Source organism: Zingiber officinale, chromosome 10A (genome assembly GCF_018446385.1).
Source record: "Zingiber officinale cultivar Zhangliang chromosome 10A, Zo_v1.1, whole genome shotgun sequence".
In the NCBI taxonomy this organism is placed as follows: domain Eukaryota; kingdom Viridiplantae; phylum Streptophyta; class Magnoliopsida; order Zingiberales; family Zingiberaceae; genus Zingiber; species Zingiber officinale.
In genome coordinates, this window is record NC_056004.1 from 205,447 (window position 1) to 225,799 (window position 20,353).

General features: G+C 37.1%; 3 protein-coding genes across 3 annotated transcripts; 1 reads left to right on the forward strand and 2 right to left on the reverse strand.

Annotated features, from left to right (window-relative positions):
• The first annotated feature begins 5,256 nt into the window (after positions 1 to 5,256).
• Positions 5,257 to 9,426, forward strand: LOC122027934 (F-box protein SKIP8-like). Its single transcript, XM_042586948.1, has 3 exons — positions 5,257 to 5,935; positions 8,001 to 8,197; positions 9,005 to 9,426. The coding sequence occupies exons 1-3, from the start codon at positions 5,543 to 5,545 to the stop codon at positions 9,240 to 9,242; spliced, it is 828 nt and encodes a 275-aa protein (XP_042442882.1). The 5' UTR covers positions 5,257 to 5,542; the 3' UTR covers positions 9,243 to 9,426.
• Positions 9,427 to 10,919: 1,493 nt separating this feature from the next.
• On the reverse strand, positions 10,920 to 12,969 carry LOC122027933 (B2 protein-like). The gene is made up of 5 exons (XM_042586947.1): positions 12,082 to 12,969; positions 11,897 to 11,997; positions 11,734 to 11,817; positions 11,324 to 11,434; positions 10,920 to 11,196 (listed from the first exon to the last, which is right to left on the reverse strand). The coding sequence occupies exons 1-5, from the start codon at positions 12,734 to 12,736 to the stop codon at positions 11,125 to 11,127; spliced, it is 1,023 nt and encodes a 340-aa protein (XP_042442881.1). The 5' UTR covers positions 12,737 to 12,969; the 3' UTR covers positions 10,920 to 11,124.
• A 2,860-nt stretch (positions 12,970 to 15,829) lies between these two features.
• LOC122027932 lies at positions 15,830 to 18,890 on the reverse strand. The gene is made up of 3 exons (XM_042586946.1): positions 18,646 to 18,890; positions 16,705 to 17,596; positions 15,830 to 16,330 (listed from the first exon to the last, which is right to left on the reverse strand). Exons 1-3 carry the CDS (start codon positions 18,776 to 18,778, stop codon positions 15,910 to 15,912), a joined length of 1,446 nt encoding a protein of 481 aa, XP_042442880.1. The 5' UTR covers positions 18,779 to 18,890; the 3' UTR covers positions 15,830 to 15,909.
• Positions 18,891 to 20,353: the final 1,463 nt, after the last annotated feature.

A 20,353-nucleotide genomic window follows, 5' to 3' on the forward strand; every position in this document is an offset into this window, starting at 1 on the left:
CTTTCTCATGTGGCTATTAGTATGACTACTAGTCCTTAGACCTGAAGTCACCATGGATCCCTACATAAGGAGTTATGTACTTTGGTTTCCTCAAACATCACCCGTAATTGGGTGGACTATAAAGACGATTGCTGGGTATGTAACGAATTATGCAGAGGGATATGAGTGATGTAGATGGGATCTATCCCTCCTATATGACGGGAGCGACATCGATATTCTTGATAGAGTGAGACCACGAAGTGCATGGCCATGCCCAATGAATCAATATAGGATATTGAGCTCATTTGATTGAGTGAGTCTACTTGGAGTTCAAGATTTGGATTGATTAGAGGATGACACGGTCTATGCCTCACATTGATCAATATAGATGTCTAGGATAGAAGGACACTTGTCATATTTTGTGAGGAGTCACAATTAGTAGTCACAAGGTGATGTTGGATCTCAACATTCTTGTAACATTGAGTAGTAATGATGTGTTGCTAGATACCGCTCATTACTTATGTTCCTAAATGGGTTTAGGGGCATTGCCAACGTTACAAGAACCTATAGGGTCACACACTAAGGACAATTAGATGGAGATTAGGTTCATATGATGAACCAAGAGGATTAGATTCATTTGATGAATCAAATTGGATTAAGAGTAATCCAAATTGAGCTAATTGAGTTGGACTCAAGTTGATTCATGTATTCAATGAGTCTAATTTAGATTATGACTCATTAAATCAAGTTAATTTAATGAATTAGATTCATTATATTAAGTTGGCTTGAACCAAATAGGTTAGATTAGATCAACCATGGAAGAGATTTGGTCAAGTTTGACTTGAATTGAGAGGAAGAGGAAGAGTCAAGTTTGACTTGACTAATTGCCACATCATTAGTGAGATGGCAAGATGTGGACCAATGATGATGCTCCACATCATCAAAGTGTGCCACCTCATGGGAGTTACAATGTCATTCTCTTTAATGTCTACATTAATTGTGAATGGGGGTTACACTTCATGAGTGGCCTGCCACTTTAGTATTGGAATGAAAATTGATTTTCATTTCAAGTGCTCATTCACTTCTTCTTCCTCCTTGAGTTCTTTCTCCTCTCCCTCTCCTCCTCTCTTGGTCGAACAAGACAAGGTGCTAGCACACCTTTGTTTGGTCTTCTCCATCAAGGATTGTTCGTGTGGATACTTCTAGAGGACCGTACGCTTGACGGTCTAGAGATCCGGCACCTTGGACGAGCGGGATTTGCAAGGGCACGCTTCAATGGTATAAAATGTTTTTCCTTTGTAGATCTACTGTAGATCATAGTTTGAAACTCGTACTCGTATTTTTGAAATCTATCCTTCGCACGAGATCCAGTGGCATGGGTGATTCGGGGTTTTCGCGACGCGAAAAAACGGTTTTCGCGGCCCGAAAAACCCAACAGTATCCACATGAACAAGTCTTGTCTTTGCTTGTCTCACAAACAAAGCAAGATGGAGAAGAAATCACAAGGTTGTGCTAGCAACCACAATGGTGATTTCGGCCAAGAAGAGGAAGAAGGAAGAAGAAGAATGTCAAGGGTCTCTTCACATCAAAAACTATAGAAGAATATCATCCAAAAATGATATTTATAACCATCCCATGGTATACCAAGAGTCTCCACCATTTCATCTTCTAATCACCCTTTTATCTTCTAATCTAATGGCTCAAAATTAACCATTCAATCCAATGGTTCAATTTTGACCATTCAACTTTATTGGTGAACTCAAGTTCACCCAATAAGTCCAACCCATTGATTCTCAAGCAACTCGACTCAATCTAACAATTGGATCCCTTTGAGTCTAACTCAATGAGTCAAATTCGGATTACACTTAATCCATTGATTCATCACATGAACTCATCTCCATATCAACTTGTTCTTTGTGTGTGACCCTATAGGCTCTCGTAACGTTGGCAATGTACCCAAATCAACATTTGCGATACATAAACAATGAGTGGCATCTAGCAAGGCATCATTGCTACCCAAGTGACGAGAAAGTCGAGATCCGACCTAACTTGTCCGTGGCTATCATCATGTATGACTTGGTCCCTCTATTCTTGATATCTAGATTGATCAATGAGACATAGATCGTGTCATTCTCTTATCAATCTTTGTGTTTCTTGATCTCCAAGTAGACACACTTATCAAATAAGCTTAATATCTCATATTGACTCATTTACGCATGACCATGCTTTCTTGTGTCCTACTAATCAATGGCCCCACAGAAATCGCTTCCGTCATATGGAAGGGATATATCCCATGTACATCACTCACATCCCTCCTCATAATTTATTGCATACCAGTGATCGACTTTATAATCCACCCTATTTCGGGTGACGTTTGACGATACCAAAGTATACAACTTCTTATGTAGGGAACCATAGTGACTTCAGGTTTAAGGACTATTCATACCAATAGTCATATGAGAATGTTTATAACACTCGTACAACGATCCATGAAATATTCTCATGGCAGGTCATTCAGCATATATTCTCTAATATATACACATGTGTCAACTTGATATCTCATATCCATGATTTATGAGATCAAGTCATCCGTTGACCTACATGCTATTCTTAATGCATTAATACTGTCCTTGTATATTAATGTTCGACTAGGAATAGTTAAGAGTAGTGTTCTCTACAATATCTCACTATCAATTCAACCAATTGATATACTGTAGATAAGAACCTACTACTCAAGGTCATTATTATATTTATTCAATCGGCACTGAACTGCAATAAATATAATAATCAACTTTTGCCTTTTTATTAATAATGATATATGATACAATATGAGCCCTTTACAATCATCTCATAATTGGTACTAGGGCTAATACTAACACCCTGGGCTATCTCGAAGATTCTAGTGAGCGCCTTTTCTCAAGAGCTCCCAAACAGAGAGTTCTTTCTCTCTCTGATTAAGAAGCCCCCAAGGGACTTCAATGATTTACTTGGCCGAGCGACCAAGTACATTTATGTCGAAGAGGCATAGTCTGCTCAGAAGGAGGTCACCACACCCTCTCCAACATCTGCTCCGGAGCACCGAGCTTCGTCCCCGCCTCTTCCACATAAAGGACCCCAAGCGGGTCCCTAACCTCATCATCCAAAGCGTGGTCTCAATCAGTACAGCATTTGAAGTGGTTAGAGCTTAAAATTGTCATAAGTGTAGCTCCCAAATTTATAAATTGTTCTCAATTATAACCCCTTAACTACATAGCGATAATATAGTATAGAGCCCAAGGTTGATTCTCTCATGGAACTAATAATAGGATGCTTATCATATATTTAGTGGATTAAAAGCTATTTTTGGGGTTTTCCTTGAATGATGGGTTGTTGGATTAAGAAAAGAAATTGCAAAAACTAAAAACAAATCTAATCTAATGCAACAAGTAGACCCTAGCTCAAAATAAACAAATCAGCAATTAACAACTATCCCTAGTGATGCATTATTAAGAAACTACACTAAACTAACACATAATGAGCAAACTGAATAACTTAACAAGAATTCAAGTTCAATGAAACTAAAGAAATGATTAAATTATTAAGCTAAATTTAACAATTGCCACACAAATTCTGTTCAGAAACTTGAAATGCGGAAAATGAAATAAATCACACTCAATTCATAATCAAAATTCTCACCAACCATCTTGTCGTCACACAAGAAACCAAAGATGAAATCTCAACTTTACCAATCGGAAAAGAAGGAGAAACTAGCTGTGGAACTTGAGTAAGATCTGCACTTGCAATCCTCTACCGAAGATACCTCTCCAATAAAGAATGAAGAAACAAAACTGAAACTCTCTTTACTACAGATGAACAGAAATCCTAGAATCTGAACTCAAGGTTGGAACACAAGCTGGGTGATATGATAGGGAATGTGCGGAAACCTCCAAAGAAACCTCTCTAATGGTTCCTAACGAAAGACGAAGAACCACTACTGTCTTCACCATTTCGAGCAGGGGCGACAATGAAGTTCAGAAACAGAGCTCTCACCGTCAAAACCTCTTCGGCGAGCTTCCAATTGATCGAAAAATGTCTAGTAGCTGTGGCATACTTCAATGGCGATTGTGTCACTAAGAAGATGATCAGAGATGAGAATGGGAGCTATGGCAGAAAATAAGAAGATGAACAATAACGCAAGTCACTGTTCATCATGTAGGTTTTTGGCTTTTAAACCTCCTTTGAACCGAATTTGGGTTTTGGCTTGATCCGGTTCACTAGAAATTAGGATTTTGGTGTGGGGATTTGGACATGTGTTAGGCTCAAGAAGTTGGCTCTTGTTACTTTGGTTGAAATCAATTTGAACCCTAGTAAGATTTAAGTCGAACATCTTCATTTGGTTCCATGAACCAAGCTTCCTACAAAACTAAATGCAATTGCTAGATGAAATTCCATAAAATGTAGTAAAATTACATCAAAGCTTTAAATAAATCTCAACTCATAAAATGTAGGATGCATCCATAGATAATCATATGAGGAGATAAAAAATATCTCATATAAAAACTAAAAGAATGCATCAAGATGTTAATTATCAACTCCTCCACATTTATTCTTGCACGTCTCGTGCAAGTGAACAAAACCAAGAAAACAACCAAGGTTGTACTCCTTGTCAATTCTCATTCATGCTTAGAAGATAATAAAAAAAAAGTTACCTAGAATTATTAAGTCTCGACAACTCTAGCATTTATGGACTCAATTCTTACCCTTGGTTGACAATATAATGACTTCAATCCATCTTAAATAACTTGAGAATGACAACAACAACTAGTTCTCACAAAGTGAATTTGATGACTCTCAACTTAATTTCAAATTCATGCAATGGTAAAGGGAAGTTATACTTTGTAATCATCTAAAATTTTTTATCTTAAACACTATAACTCGAGGAGTGCATGAACCTAAGAGGAAAAATTTTATTGACTCAAACACATTATAACTTAATTCCTAAATTTTAAACTTTAAATACATATAATATATCCTAAAATACAAATTAAAAAAAAACATAAGAGAAGAATTCAGGCAAAGATATTTAGTAAAATTGCATATTTCATACATTTATAGTGGCATAAAATCAATATATTCTATGCTTAGGTTCTCCGCTGGCAGCATTCGCGCAGGAGGTTGGACCAACTAAATCCTCTTCACCGTTCAATATCTGACCTAGGACGCGTGGACGGCGGATCCATCACCACGGCAACAGATTTATGCAACTTACAAGTTCAACCTGACCGCAGCGGAAAAATTCTCGGCACAAAAAATAATAACAAAAATGGAGAACTGTTTTTATATGTGTTTTTTCGGGTTGGTTTATTGGTAATGAAGGTCCGAGCGCGCCTCGAAATTTCTAATCCTTCCTCCTTGCCTCGATCGATCGATTGCAAGGAGAAAATTATAGCAAAATTTTCTTCGTTCCTGTTGGAAACCCTTGTTTTCATCAATCACCACCTCCTTCCGGCTACGCTCTCATCGTCCTCGTGATGTGTCTTCTAATCTAGGGTTTGATGCCGCCCTCACCCTGCATGTGCCTTGGATGGACGAGTCCGACCACTACTCACTTCATCCTTTTGTGATCGCATCTGGAGCCGCTATATTCTGCTGCGTCTGCACCTTTTGGGCCCTCCGATCGAACCCCGGAGGGGTCTTCTGGCAGCTTAAGAGGACCAAGTTCTGCCGAGCGGGAGACATCAGCGCTGGGGATTGTGACGGTCACTGCGTCGACGAAAATATGGCGCTGGGGGATAAGAAGGCGGTCGTGGTGGAGCGGCAGGGAGGGGCATCCATGATGGAGCTTCTGGTACCGGAGATAACTATTCATGCGCTTAGCTACCTCGATTATACTAGCCTTTGCCGCCTATCCATGACTAACTCCGCGATGAGGAGTGCTGCGAACGACGACGGCGCCTGGAAAGCCCTATACCACAAGGTATGACCTTTCTCTTTTTTGATTGATATGTGCAGCTGTTTCTGCCCATTTTGGCAGCTTGTTAATCTGACTAATAGATTATTGATGCTGCAGTAGACTTTTCACCCTGATTATTTGGATGGTCCATCACTGTTTATGGGTTTAAATTCCGAACTGATTCAATGACAGAATAAAAGTTAATAAGAACATGAAGAAATTGAGTCACTTTTGCTTTTATGAAATAAGTGTTTTTTTTTTTACATGCTTCATTCAATAGATTGTTCATGATCCATAGACTCTACATTTTGTTCACAATATCTCTGGTTCATAAACACTAAAAATTGTATTTCCTGATTATACTCCAAGCTACTCGCCTCAACTATGTGGATGTCTTTCAAGTGTTGAACGACTGTCTGCTGTGTCAAAGTTAAACTTGCTCAATTATTTTATGTGATTATAATACAGTTTTTATCAAGTCTTCTCTTTTTCTTAAGGCTTACCTCGTTATACAGCTAACATCCATTGCCCTTTTGAACACCTTTATACCTAGTTGGATTTTTTTTATCTCGATTTTTCTTTTCCCCTTGAATGGGGTGTTAACTTCACTGAGATTGTGTCAATGAATTTAGGTAAGTTTCTAAGTTTTGATATATCTTGGCTTATGCTATCACTGACACCCTAACTATGCAAAAATGGTTTATATCGCAGGTTCCCTTTGTTGTGCATTAATAATAGCACTCGCTCACCTAGAATTTGTGAATTACCATATTTGTAATCACGCAGGTTGATTATGCTTCCTTAAAGCAGGGACAAGTTAGAATCTGTAATTAGTGAAGGCAACTAACATAATGTACAAATGTAAAAAAAAAACACATGAAATTGTTTAAGAGTTCATATATTTTGATCCAACAATATGACATTGATGAAGATATCATTAATACAATAAAAATTGGGGAGTTGACATGGAGAGAAGTATTTGGTTTTGATTCCTATGTTAAAAGAAAAAAAATCTATATAATTGATGTGATCATTAATAGGATAGAGAAGTGGGTGGTTGACATGGAGAAAAGTTTTTAAACTATTGATTCTATTTTGTTTCCTGGGCTGAAATTTTTTACATGACTTGATTTGACTCATCTTAGACCATTGTGTAACTAGGCTACAACATGATATGATCATTAATAGGATAGAGAAGTGGGTGGATGACATGGAGAAAAGTTTTTAAACTATTGATTCTATTTTGTTTCCTGGGCTAAAATTTATTTACATGACTTGATTTGACTCATCTTAGTCCATTGTGTAACTGGGATACAACATGTACTAAAAATTAATAGGATGAGAATGGCAGAATACTAAAATGGACAAATGAAATAATCAGAAAAATTGAAATTACTATTATCCTTGAGCAATTCAGTGTAACCCCCAATAGGTAATTAAATAGGGGAAAAATATAAATTAACATAATATGACCATTTTCAAAGACAGACAAGGATTCTATTGCTAAACACATTAAAATGTTGAATTGATTAGATAAAATGTGCAAGGGATATATAGACTTAGAAAAATCTGATTAAGACTTATTTTATTGTGACTTGAGTGTAAATATCTGATGCGAATGTGAATCAAAATGTTTAAAATGGCTATACACGAATTTTTACATGTGATCAATGGTGATATCGGGTGTCCGCTCAGAGTATTGGATTCGAGTGTCAATATTTGACTTATTGGGTAGGTAAAGAATTCAAGCATCAAAGGTTGACACAATTAAAGTGATTTAAAAGATTTGAATAGCTAGTAGTATTGTATTGCATAGAATTCAATAAGGAATTCATCATCATCATGAAGGCAAGTTTGTTTCAATTACTTGTGGGGTAAATTATGTGATTCTTATACCTCTATTGAGATTTACATAAGCCAATGTCTTTATTTGAATTAGTTTAATCATTAACTAATAAAATCTTATTAGAGCATAATGTGCCTCTTTGTCAACATTGTAGCTCTGTCTTTTCTTACACATGCATAGCAAATCCCTTTTCTGATGCTTCCTGTTCTGTAGCTTCTTATCAACTGAAGTTATGTTTTTTAGGACTTCACAGTGGAACAGGATAATATTAACCCAAGCAATGGATGGAAGGCTTATTATGCAACTACGAAAGCAGTCGTCACTGCAAATGCAGAATTCTATAATATAATAAGAGAAAGGTCATTTCCGGACATGAGCCAGTTTTGGCTTAATGCTGACTATGTGAATTGTATCCATGCATCTGGAGAGCTATTTACAGGGTATGCTTGCAAACTTATTTTTCTTATTCTAAAACTTGGACTAGAAAAATCAACAGCAGCTGGTAGATTGTCAGATTCTTGAAAAGTTGTACATATTCTCTCATGTTAACGCTTCTTACCAATACTACTTATCATGTAACTATGTTGTTTATAATCTTCTTTTCAAAGGTGGAAGTTGTATCTGCAGTAGTTGGATTTTATCAGGGTGATGTTACACAAAGTGCCATGGGAAGTTTGACCTGTTGTTACTCGAGACTAAGGAATTAGAGAAACATTCTTTCCACATTAGCTCTTCACCTCTTAGGATGATATGACTGACTGGACAGTATAAAATATAACCACCTTCCTTTAGTCCGACAGTTAAGTGAAACTCTCACAGGCAGCTTTAGAATCGTGATTTTCACTCAAGTGCCTTCTCTAGGTTGCAAAGAGTTCGTCATTCATTTCTGATAAATTCCATATTGGTATGGATCCTTGATATTTCATAGCATTTTTTTGATAATGGTTTCAATTAAATTTCATACAGTTCGTCCATGGAGATAGTTGTATGAAGATCAGCTGCATTGCATTCTGCAATGATGTAAATGTCTAGATAGTAGCTTTGGAACTAATTGTTTTTACGGCCATTGTTTTTATCCACTAAAAAGTACTAGTAACGAGAACATACCCACACTGTCCTCCCAAATACATGCGACATGTAGTTTGTTGTTGTTTGTATTTAGTTTTTTATTTTATTTATTTATTTGTTTGGCTTTGCTTCATTTTGGTTATCACTAGCATTTTAATTCTGCTGTTCCTATACCACAGGTACAATGCCGTTCTTGAGAGTTGGGCATTGGCCTTCAATTGGGGCCAAGGTGGTGGTCAGGGGATTGATCTTCAAGTTCGCAATGTCCGAGCACGAATTCTGGGCAGCATGGCATGGGTTACAATGAACGCCTACGTTGATCTGGACATGGGGTCGTTCCATGTGACCAATATCTACGAGTTTCACCATGGACAGTGGTACATGGTTCACCACCACAGTTCCATGATGCTAAATTGAAGTGGATAAGGAAAAAAAAAACAATGCATGTCCATTGCTTTTGCGGAGCTTATCCTTCTTTCATTTTGTTTAAAACCATCTTGTCTTTTTTTCCCTTTTTTTTTTTTTGACCATCTGAAGAGGCTGGCTATGAATGATGTTTATATGTGCTTTTTTAGCATTCTTAGTTGTGATGATAAATTCTTCTTGGGTCTTCAATTTCATGTACCGTTTCTTACATCATTGTTAGAAAATTTTGATCAGAAACAAGAAAAGGAACGAACGGTAACTGCTGCCTTCACGCATGGGTCCGGTTCGGCCACGGGCGGGCGGTGCAACCGGGTCCTCTGGACAAGCAAATCCGTATTCATGCCTGGATGACGTCATGACGACGATATGATATGCTCCTGTGGTCGTTCTGCTGTGGTCAAAATGGAGAATCACGCCACTGTATTCATTGATGTGACGTAATTAACGCAGAAGAAGATTAAAAAAACATGCACCTGTCAGCAGGTGCTTTGGATCACGGAGTCACGCTGGCCACCCAGCTCTCTTTGACTGGCTCAATAATTTTGTCTAATCTCAAGTAAGCATCCATACAGAACGACATGACTTTTTTTTCCACCGAAAAATTAAATTTTCGTATCGCATGACCCCTGCTTCGGGCCTTGTGTGATGCATTAGAGAGACGTTTTTAAGGAGGCATGAACACAATCAGTGCGTGAACCAAACTAATTAGATGCGTTGGATAGTTAATAAAATATATAAACCAAATCAAAAGAAGAATAAAAAAAGCTCGACTTACTAACTGTTTAAGGCCTTAAGCTTTTATGTGTAATGATTAAACATGCATGCAGATTGAAACTGTCCATGAACGTGTAGGGATCAAAGTAAGTGAGACAAATTTGTGGGGGCAAGCTTATATTGTTTATGCTGTCAAATAAGTGCCTTCTTGCATTGCGCTGACTGACTGTCCCTTCATGAATACATGCACCGATGCACGCAATAGCCACAGCATTGCACAGAAGCACACTGCTCCTTTAATTGCAAGTAAAATATGAGAAAGGGAGGGGAAAAAGGCTGATGCGTTTCAGAAGAATAGCAAGGGAAGGTGTAGTGACAAAGCTCCAAAAACAGATCAAATCGTTTGAAACTGATGAACTGTCTGTACATGGATGGCGCCTACTGCATTCGTAGATTAAGGATTGTGGGTGGCGTTGGAGAATTGATTAGGACCCTTTGTATGAAGCAATTGATGGCCGTATTAAGTACATGTATAAGATCAAGCGAAGAGATGAAGAAAGACACTGCATAGTGTCAACGAAGGACATCGAACAGAGATCTGCAAAATGTTTAGGGTAATTATACATCAAGAGAAGGAAGTTCAGTAACTTGATTCTAGTTTTATAATACTCCTGCGGAGGGGAGGGGTCGTAACTTGCATCTGTCTGCATCAGCTTTACTATTACTATTGATATCCTTAATAATTTGTGGAATGTTTTTCTAAATATATATACATGTAAAGAAACTATTGATAAGGGTATAACTTCCTCTTCTGAATCCATCAAGAGGGGTCTCGGCTCCATTATGAGACAATGAACTTAAACCAACAAATTGATTATATTTCTCTAAATTAATTTATTTTTCTGTCACCCATCAATAGTGTGAATCAAAGCTGACTAAAGAGGACAGCTGCAATTTATCATGAATTATATAATAGCCACTGTCGCATTATAAAATATATACAAAGTAAAGTCGTCAGATATACATAAACTAGTTCATATCAACTCAATCCCAATATCCTTTCACCATACATATCAACCTAATAACTGTAACCCCAAGATCTTATTCTATACTCTACTAAGAGCGGCAATAAGTATATATATATATCATGTATTCCAAGTCAAAAGTCTTCTCCTAGTAGTAGCTCAAGCGTCGTTCGATTCTCAGCAAAGATATCAAGTAGTTTCAGTGCCTGAACACAAAAATGATATATGAACACGAGTTACATATAGATGTTATTGAACTAGAACGATTTCAATAGCTTAGTTTATTAATATATCAACAACCTGACAAGTTAAAAAAGTTGATCTAAAATCTACCTCTTCCACGTTAAGCTCCAACCGGAATTTGGGACCATCATAGTGGTGGAGTATTGGCCTGAAAGCATCCTCTTCCAAAGGCTCACAGATTTTTCTGGTCACCACCTTCACCTAATCAAGAATTCATTACTGAACATGCCAGATAAGACCTTTCAACCACCCACCCAAATAGAAAAAAAAAAATAATAATCGAAAGTTGCAGTCTCAATTCATTTGATTGGCAAGACAAGTTTGGTCATGATGGTTATGGAGTTACTGTATGCTCATGTATTGTTTATTGGGGTTGAAGTTGTCGTAACTTTTGCAGACTCAGTCTAGAAACTAAAGTATTATTTGAAGCAAAGTGATTTCTCCTTTTCTTCTGAGAAGACAAAAGACACCCCAAGTAAAGAACAGAGGATGGTTAAAACCTGAGCAGGGAAACGGGACTCTCCATGGAATTTCTTGTCCTCCCAAGCTGTAGGATCGATGTTGCTTCCTCCAAAACTAGCTGCCTGCACAATAACAATCAGACATATAATATGAATATTAAACACAAAATTGGCACAATATTTGAATTTGACGCAAAAACACCTGAAAAATCCCATGAAGCTGATGGGTTGAGTAGTTGTAGAGGAAGAGAGGCAACCCCGGTTTGATTGCTCGCACAGAATCCCTGTACCGCGACGGCAATCCTAACAACCGCCAAAACATTCAAAACTTGACTGAAAAATTGCGCTCCCAGATCCAACTGGATCAAAACAACTTTATCTACCTACCAAATAGCTGCAGCCGGAGGTTCTCCGGCATAGTTTCGTTGTTACAGACGAAAATATAACCACCGATCGCCTCGTTCCTCGGTAGCGCCTCTGCTGGCGGCAGGGACTTGAAGCGCTTGTCCACTGCTCCGTTGTCGTTGTTGTTGTTGCTGCTGCTGCTGTTGTTACTGTTACTGTGATTTCCGTTGCCGTAAAAATTCTTCTTCTTCTTTGCCACGTTGGTTACGTCGTTGCTGTTCTTTCTGTTACCAGTGGTGGTGTTCACTGCCTTGCCGACGGCCTTGTTGAAGTAGTTCTTTTGAATCTCCCCTCCTTCTCCTCCTCCGTACTTGTAGGTATTGACGTTGTTGCTGTAGTTGTTATAGTTGAGGGCGTTTTTGCCGGCGTCGACGACGGAGTCGATGGTGTTCCGTCGGTGGTTCTCGACGGTGTTGTAGCGGCTGCTGTGGGTGGTGTAGGTGTTGAAGGCAAGTTTGTGGCTGGTGTAGTTCATGGTCCAGGGGTCGGCGGCGGCTGCAGTGGCGGAGATTATGGAGGCGTCAGACCATATTGAGTCGCCGAGCGAGAGGGCGGAGAAGGCGGAGGTGTGGAGGCGGAGCTGGTCGCTGAATTGCAGGAACGAGGTGGCGTTGTCTCTGCTGTTTTGGCCCTCCATTGATTTGCTCTGTTAAATTTGTATCGAATTGTGGGTGACCGATCGACGGATTTTTAGCTGATGCACATACAATAAATATGGAGGAAGGAAGCGAAGGGAAGGAGGAGGAAGGTGCGACGAAACTAGTGGGAGAAGGGAAAGCGTGTGACGATGTCAAACTAAGAGAAGGCAGAGCAGAGGAGGAAGACGCGTTAATGGAGGAAAAGGAGGGGGGTGACGACGACAAAGGAACAAGATGCACCAGTCGAATGTGCAGATTATTGGTTAAATAATATTTAAGTCAAGAGAATCAATTTGGCAGGGAGACAAAATAGGATAATTATCCTTAAAAAAAGGTTTTTTAATTTATTATTAATTATTACCACATATTTCTTTCTCTATAATACTCATTTACTTTTTTAATTATATGCTTAGAGATTTTTTTTTCCTTCTACATTTTTAATTCCACCTTTTTAATTTGTTGTAATCAATAATGTTGTAATTAAAAACGCCATTCATAAATTCAACATTCTGTTTTGCCCTTAAATATTACAAACGTTTTAAAAATGCATATGAAAGTATTAAAATTATCGACACACAATTTTTTAAAATATATAATTTCACTCCTTGAGACGATCGATGTAATAAATTTTTTTTTCTTTATATGAACGACATGGGTAATATATGACATGAGTCACCTGATATAGCTAAATTTATTTATTTTTTATTTCTTTTATCTGCCTACAACAATTTCCTTCTCTATCCTTTAATTACATATAAGATAGTGTTGATTTTTATAAATAACACTAATATAGTACTAAAATCATCAAATCAACACCATCCATGTTAGTACTGATTTGAAAAAATCTGCACCAAGTAGTACATCAAGATTAAAAGCTAGCACCAAGATGAATGATACTAATTTGATGGTACTAGCACTAAAGTGATAATGATTTATAAAATATGTATCATTTTGGTACTTATTTTTATAAATTAGCATCAAGATAAACAGTATCAGCATCACTTTAATGCTAATATATAGACACCAGTATCATCTTACATGTAATAAAAAAGAGAGAAGATAGTGATTATATGCATATGAGAAATATTAAAAAAAAATTAATTTAGTCAGATCGTCCACATCAGATGTTGTCTATCATCACTCACATAAAGATATGTAAGATATCATTCTTGAACAATGCATCGTGCTATATATATATATATGAATTTTGATATGATACGTTTGTTTTCCTATGCACTTATACACGACTGAGGAGCTTGGATATAATCCATACATCACAATTATTATTATTATTATTATTATTTTAAATTTTGGGACGAAGCTAATTAGATTTTATCTTTAATGTTTAAGGTTGGATTACAATGTTCAAGCTAAAAAAAAATTTCATAAGGTATTTAGGGTGTGTAATTTTTATTTTTTTTGATTTTTTAAGTTTTGAGTTTACGATTTAAAATTTTAGGGTTTAGTGTCTAGGATATAGTATTTAGGTTGTGTAATTTTTTTAAGGTTTAAGATTTAAAATTTAGAACATAATATTTAGGTGAGCATATCTCATGGTCCCTTTTTTGTGGATCAGGGGATAGGTCACTCATAATTGCGACTAGGTCGTGGTCTTCATCCAGCCGTAATTGATTGTAATCCCTTCCTAAATGCACTATCCTCTCCAAGTTATAATTTAGTTCGAAGAGGGTGGCCAGAGTTCGCCCGGAGGCCACCGGTAGTGGACAAGTGGCCAGGTTGTTGGACGTCGAGTGGGAGGTGGCCTCTGGGCGGCCTTCGGCTGCCCTCTCCGAACAAAACTATAGCTTGGAGGGGACGGTGAACCCAAGAAGGAATCGCAACTAATTACGATTGAATCACGATCATGATCTAATTGTAATTATGAGTGATACATCCCTTAGTCAATACAAAAGGGGACCAGGAGATCTGCTCTCAATATTTAGAATTAAGAATTTAAAAATTTTATAAAAAGTTATATATATATATATATATATATATATATATATATTAATTTCATAACAGGATGTTTAAGCTTTTAGAATTCTAATGGACATTTAAAAAAATAAAGACAAATCTTAAGACAAACAAAATTTACTAATTGCGCTGGTTAATCTACTCAATAATTATGTAAATTTTTACCTTTCTTTTAATAATCTTATAATTTTTAACTTTGTAAATATGATAATTCATATCAAATGGCGTGATTTAGTAAAGTATTTTGTAACTATTGCCACATAATTTTGCTAGAGAGCAATGGTTGAGAATAAATATAAATTTCTTCTTGCCTTTACAAATTTAGTTTTGAAGGTTCACATGGATGGAATAAACAAGCTTTGTTTTACAAGTGCAAATATTATAATTAATCATCAGTCATCTTGTCCTATGTCTTAGGTTTAACGTGCCCAAAAACTAGTGGAAACTAAATTAAATTATCGGAAATTAGTGCCCTAAGTGAAATTCTTGTAGTGCGAAATTAAATGGTGCATAATCCCTATAAAAGCCAATGGAGGGCAACATTTGTGCAGCTTTACGAGCTAATTCCTTCTTGTAATTGGAAGTGGTTATTAGTTGGATATGTGCTGGATTGAGTTCGACACACACGGTCGTTTTCTCTAGGGAAAAAGAAAGAGAGGAAATTGTATTCTGACGGTATAGGAATGCCTCATTAGTGTATATATCCCCCACGTAGAGGACTGCTCCCTTCCAATGTATATGAGATAGTTTTGGAGGGACAGGGGCGAGGCCAGGAGGGTTATCACCATCGATTTTAAAATATAGGATTAGTTTTTTATTGAAGGATTAAGACGACAAGGTCCTTTTCATCATTTGTTTAAATATTATATCAATCACGAGATAATAATCAAATTTTGATGAGGCGGACAGTCGACATAAAAAATAATTTAATTTAATAAGAAAATTGTATTAAAAATAACCTAAACGATTCTATATAGCAAAATAATGTCATGTACACTTTGAGTCTCGATGTTATATCTTATGTACAGAAGAAACCAATGTATACATGGAAAGATGAACTCCAGTGAACATGAATGAACCGACGTCTGATACTGAAGCCCACACTTTTTCATTAGGTCACAAAACGTGCCTACTATGCAATCACCTGTTCGCCATAACACAGATCAACGGCAAACGTTGACTCGAAGATAATATAATTCTATACCGGGGGAAACCAGCAACCGATCGTCCAGCCGAGGAGCAATCCTGCGCTAACCAGGCCCAATCCGACAGCAAATGCAACTGCGAATTTGCATATCTCACACTTCTGATTTTTACTCCCTTCCTTGTGTTTTCCTTTCAATGGCATTCTAGTCGATATTGAATGGTCCTTTAGTTGATGCTGAAGAAGAAGGTTCTGCCACTGCCACATTTGAAGCCACTGTCTGTACGCAAAAAGGTGCGACGCTTGTCTGAATAAAAGCTTGATTATATGTTCATTTTCATCATGAGATTTCTGAGCCTCCATTTCAGCTTTCCTTGCTCGGGTTTGTGAATGGCGAAGTGCATCCAGAAGATTGGATCTTGAAAGGTCATGCTTGAATGTCTGATTACTGGGAGGTTTTCGACCTTGTGCTTGACTGCATAAGATTGTCAGATCAAATAATGTTCAGCGCGTACGACAACCAATTAAAGAGATTGCATCTAACAAGGGCTTGTAAGGAGTAATTAGTGAGCATTGCGTATAAAAATGACAAAGAAACAGAGAGGCTGAAAAGAAAGCATAATAGGATCAAAGGGTCACTAGAATGATAGCATAAGCAAAAAAAGGAAAATTAGCTTCCATATTCGATGGACAGGAACAACTAAATTAATATAGCATCCATACTCCAAACAACAACATCAACATCTACAGAAATGCAATGGATACTAATGATGTTACTGTCACAGCTAACTACTAAAAATGGAACACGAACAGGAAAACTAACAAAAACAAAGAAGTATAGAGTCTTGCCTGCACAACTTCTCTGATTCATGCAGCATGTTTACGCCGGAAGAAAATAAATTATCATCAAAACAACACGAACAAGTACCATATATACGTGCATCTAATTTTCTCGTGGGGACATGAACTGTCTGGCTAGATCTAGGAAGATCGCAATTTTCAATATGCTGCAAAGATTTCTGGGCAACCAACAAAGATAATTCATCTTTTCCTGCAATACGCCACCATGACTCAGATTTGTTAGCCCTGGCCGAGGGTGATTCAAGATCTAACGAAAAATTTACTCTTCTTTTCAGGGCAAAGGGATCAACTGTTGAGCCCAGAAGTTGCCCTTTATGAAGGCAATCTTCAGTGGTTATCTTTCTCTTGAGCGAGTGTTCTGAATAATTTTTTGTATTAATCTCTTTGAACGTTCTATCCGCACCCCGTGTCATGAAAACTGATGAGACTACCTCAGAAGAGTTCAGAAAAGAGTCTTCCTTTTTAGCAACAAAGTGGCCAGAGTCATTTGCTGAAGAGTTCTTATTTGTGAGTACAGCTCCCTCAGCGTCACCCTCATATTCTAAAGAGTTTAGTTGCTCACAAATAAAATCCTTATGATATCCAAAGTTCGGTTGCATCTGAAGCCACCATTTTGTTTCAGGTAACAGAACACAATTCATGGAATCTCTGTTATGTATGAAATTAGGAATAAGATAATCTTGGACAGTTATTCTACTTCCACTGCCTGAATCACTTTGTAGAGTAGATGATGAACAGTTGCATCTTCCTGTACCAGGCAACGGTTTGCAGCACGCTGCCAAGTAGTCCTTACTTCTGCAGCTGCCATGAACATCTCGTTCTCTCAAACCATTAGGTATAATTTTTAATCTGCTGCAAGCCAATGAGTCAACAGCATGTCCTAATTTATAAGAAAAAAGAAACCATACAATCAATCTAAGCAACCCTATTAAAAGAAGTCATGCATAGAAAAGTGTACCCTAGGCCTAATGTGAAGTTATTATACAAGAAAAGTTTGGATGGCAGATAACTTAGCTATGCATTGAGCTTGAAAAGAAAACTAATCAGTTGAAACTTGGAGTATTGTACGAATGAAAAAGGAGAATCTAAGATACATTTTTCAGGCATCAATTTTGTTTCATTATGACTACTATATGAGGATTTAACAAAATCAGACAGTCAAATCTTATCCACTGATTGAAATGTCATAAACCTGTATAACTAAATAAATAGAGGGCATAAAACTCTGTATCGATCTTACAGAGTACAGACTAAAGAAGATTCCAATCTACCTTGGTCTCGTCCGATGCAAAAGTTGTAGAAAGACTAGTCTATTTACTTGTAGATCTCTTTAATTATATGTATTGGATGCATATCTATTCTTAATAGTAGAAACTTTAATTCATTTTGTATAATAAATGAATTTCAAAATTACCAAAAAATGCAAAATTGAATATTGGTAAATGCAAAAAACATACATACTCCCTTAACCAAATTTTGAGAATAAGAAATGAACAATGGTGAGGAAAGCTCAAACAAATCTCATCAGTATGTCAAAATAATGCAAAACAATTAACAAGCATTTGAATCAAACAATCTAAACGACAGAGCTAAATAAGCAAAAAATGTGCATAAGAAGCCTAAGAGCTAAAGTGAGCAATAAATTGAACATACAGAAAACTCCTCCATATAAAAATCTGCCAGATGGGGAGAGAAGAAAGAAAAACCAATTTTCAGCACCAACGATATAGTGATAAAATTAAGTTTACATCGACGACGTCGTCAATATAAATTTCTCATTTCCCCAAGGACCAAAACCAGAAAGTCGAAGGAAAATAACAGGGGCAACAAAAAACCTAACTCCACTCTCGGCACCATGAAATCCACAGAGCAAGCAAGAAATGAACACAAAGTTTTACAATGAAAATAAAAAGAGCATTTCGCACGAACCAGACGAAACTAGTGAGCCTCCTCGCTTCACCACGATCCAACAACAGGGATGGTTGAAGTTAAAAGAAGCAGAAGGATCAAACGAGAAAAGAGTGGGATCGCGACAGTTTGCTCCGTTTGCTACTTTATTCATCTCACCAGTTATACAGCATTGCAATCGATAATCCCCCTTAGTATATTCTTCTCCCAAATGTTTCTTTACTAAAATATCTCTCTCTCTCTTACGGGGAGCGGTTCGCTCGAATGGGCCCCCTGGAAGGGCGGGGCGGGGCGGGGCGGGGCAGTTTGGGTATACTCTCGGCCCTCACTGTGCAAGACTCGGCAGACGACGTTAATTCTTACGCGATCATTCGCACTAATAAATCGAGAAATCCTTACCTACCCGTGTCGCCGGCACCCGTATTGACGAGGATCGCCGTCTCTTCCTGTAGCCGCACGTCAGCAGCATATGCTTTACTTAACGATACTTTACAACTAACGTCGATTGCGTATATAGAAAATAATAAAGGGATAATTAAAAAAAACTTAGTTTGGCCCCAGGGTTTAGGAAATAAAATAAAGATAAACAGGATGGAAAAAGAAAATAAAAATTAAAAAAAAAAAATACAGGGTGCATAATGTATTTGGTGAGCGAGTATTTGCTCATGTACTTGGTGAATCGAATAGATCGAATCAGATGGGAAATTTCAATTTCAATTTATGTATTTTTTTTATCATCTAATTGGACAAGAATCCACCCAACCAGCCTGCCCCTGCAAATAAGAATGTGACTGATTTGAGATGAAGCACCTGGATTTCAAAAACTAAGCACATAGATTAAGTGGACTCGAGTCCTAGAAAGAAAACAGTCCAAGTCTTTAGAGACGTGAAACATTAAGGCATATGGATTGGAATCTCATGCCTTTTCTTAGCTTTCTCACCAAACGCATTCATATATCAACGTACCTCATCAGTACATTTGCTTAACTTGAAAACGACAACGTAATCATTTTTGGTGTTGAAACAAAAGCAAAAAAATTGAATCAAGAAAACCAGGTGCTTAAAACAACTTGCGCTCTTGGATGAATCATTCTGCCAATGGAAATATGAGCCGATGTTCTTGGGCCGCTCATTCCTTCTTCCGCGATTTGTACGGCCCGAGAAGAGTTCTTGTCATGTGTAAGAGGTACTTCCAAGAAGCGATTAAATTAATAGTGATATTATAAGATGAGTAATGATATGCACCGAAAATATCTCAAATAAATATTTAGGGATATATATAAAAATTCATGATCTACCATTTCACTTATTGTGAACCCCATCATATTATGTGTTTATTTTTAAGTATTTCTGTGAGATTCTTTCTCTATGTATCTCATTTTTCTTATAAAATATGATGATTATGCTCATCCTAAATACATAGTTACTTTTCAAAAGAAGAATATAATCGAAGGGTTTCAACTTGGAAGGTGGACAACTTCCTTGCAAGATGGATAACTTTTGGATTTCATCTTACTCTTCTTCCTTATTTGTCGATGTTCATCTTTCTGTTTCCCTATTGTTCAATTATTACATCATAAAAAAGATTTTAAAATTTTATTTAGCATTTCAACAACATTGATTGTGGTTTGAGAAATTCGGATTTCGTGGCAAATTAGGGGGGATAAATATGGGAGTAGAAATCTGTCAATTTATTTCATTCATGTGTGTCTATAGAAGTATTGATCTA